At 41.4% G+C, this 1,310-nt stretch overlaps 1 protein-coding gene across 1 annotated transcript in view; it reads right to left on the bottom strand.

Moving 5' to 3' along the window:
• The window catches only part of LOC143036151 (uncharacterized), an 8,939-nt gene extending 7,858 nt beyond the window's left edge, over nucleotides 1-1,081 (bottom strand). The window contains exon 1 of the mRNA XM_076203399.1: nucleotides 965-1,081. Coding sequence (XP_076059514.1) covers nucleotides 965-1,081 — 117 coding nt within the window. The remainder of the gene's footprint in view (nucleotides 1-964) is intronic.
• Between the last annotated feature and the right edge of the window lie 229 nt (nucleotides 1,082-1,310).

The following is a 1,310-nucleotide window of genomic DNA, read 5'->3' as shown; positions in this document are numbered from 1 at the left end:
ACCGTGAGGCAATAGAGGACCGATGATGGTCGGAGGTATGGCGCTGCCGAGAGGCCTGATGACCCTGGGGGACGCCACACTCCGTACCATAAGACACGTCCCCTGTCCTCCGAGAGGACCCGGGTTGTTTACCAGGGACGGCTCGAAGACGGGGACGGATTGTGCTCGTATAAAATCAAAGTCGAAGAATGGGACAAACCAGCAGCCAAGCGGAAAGCGATAAAACTAACAGACGATTAACCAGCAGGAAACGGGACCGCCTGCTCCCATGTGGGCAGCGAGTTAACCACTCCGTTCCGTTTCCGCGATCTAAGTGACGCGACGCCCGGCTCGAGCTAGCCGGGTAAGAAGGGAGGGGATAGGGAGGGGGAGGTGGGGTCGACAATGCGCATGCCTGCACAGAGCCGGGAATTTTAAATTTCCGATGATTTTGGCGGAAAATTCAAACCACACTCAACCTTCGGGAAATGGCCATATGACCAGGAGTGTGGTATGGGATTATCGCTATAGCTTCGCTGTGCAGGTTTCTTTCAGCCGATAAACATATATATATATATATATATATACATACATATATATATAAATATATATATATATATATATATGTTTATTTACATATATATATATATACACAGTATATATATATGTATGTATATCTACATATATATGTATATATATGTATATATATACATATATATACATATATATGTATTATATATATATCTATATATATATTTGTATATATTTATATAGATGTACGTATATATACATATTATATATACATTAATATATATATATGTATATATATATATATATATATATATATATATATATATATATATATATATATATATATATATAGTGTTCGGGATAAATTTGACACTTTCGATATTGAAAAAAACAAAACATATTTTGGCCAAAAGTTGATGTATTCTCAAAATTGAAAGTGCATGTCTTAGAGGACCTTTTGCGAAGGACAGCTGGGGCTCTGGCACTGTTTCCAGGCGAAGCCTGAACCTGTAGCACGAAGCCTTATCTTTGTCCTTCGAGAGATGCCTGAACACCAGTGTGATACCGGCATTCAGCCCATCATTGCTTTTGCGGGCGGTACAGTTGTTGTTTTTTTCAACTGCGCCCTACACGTGATAGTCCATAGGGTTGAAATCATGGGAGTTGGGGCCCCAGATGTTGGGACTGGTGAAGTCGTAGAAGTTCTCAGACAACCACCTCTGGGTTTTCCCGGAGTCTAATACGGAACTGAGTCCTGCTGCCACGCGTATGGTCTTCCCGCATCCACCCTTTCCACCCAC

This window comes from Oratosquilla oratoria, chromosome 20 (assembly GCF_046742065.1).
Source record: "Oratosquilla oratoria isolate Oo_2021 chromosome 20, ASM4674206v1, whole genome shotgun sequence".
Taxonomy (NCBI): domain Eukaryota; kingdom Metazoa; phylum Arthropoda; class Malacostraca; order Stomatopoda; family Squillidae; genus Oratosquilla; species Oratosquilla oratoria.
Note: the sequence above shows the minus strand (reverse complement) of the source record. Positions and strands in the feature narration are given on the sequence as shown.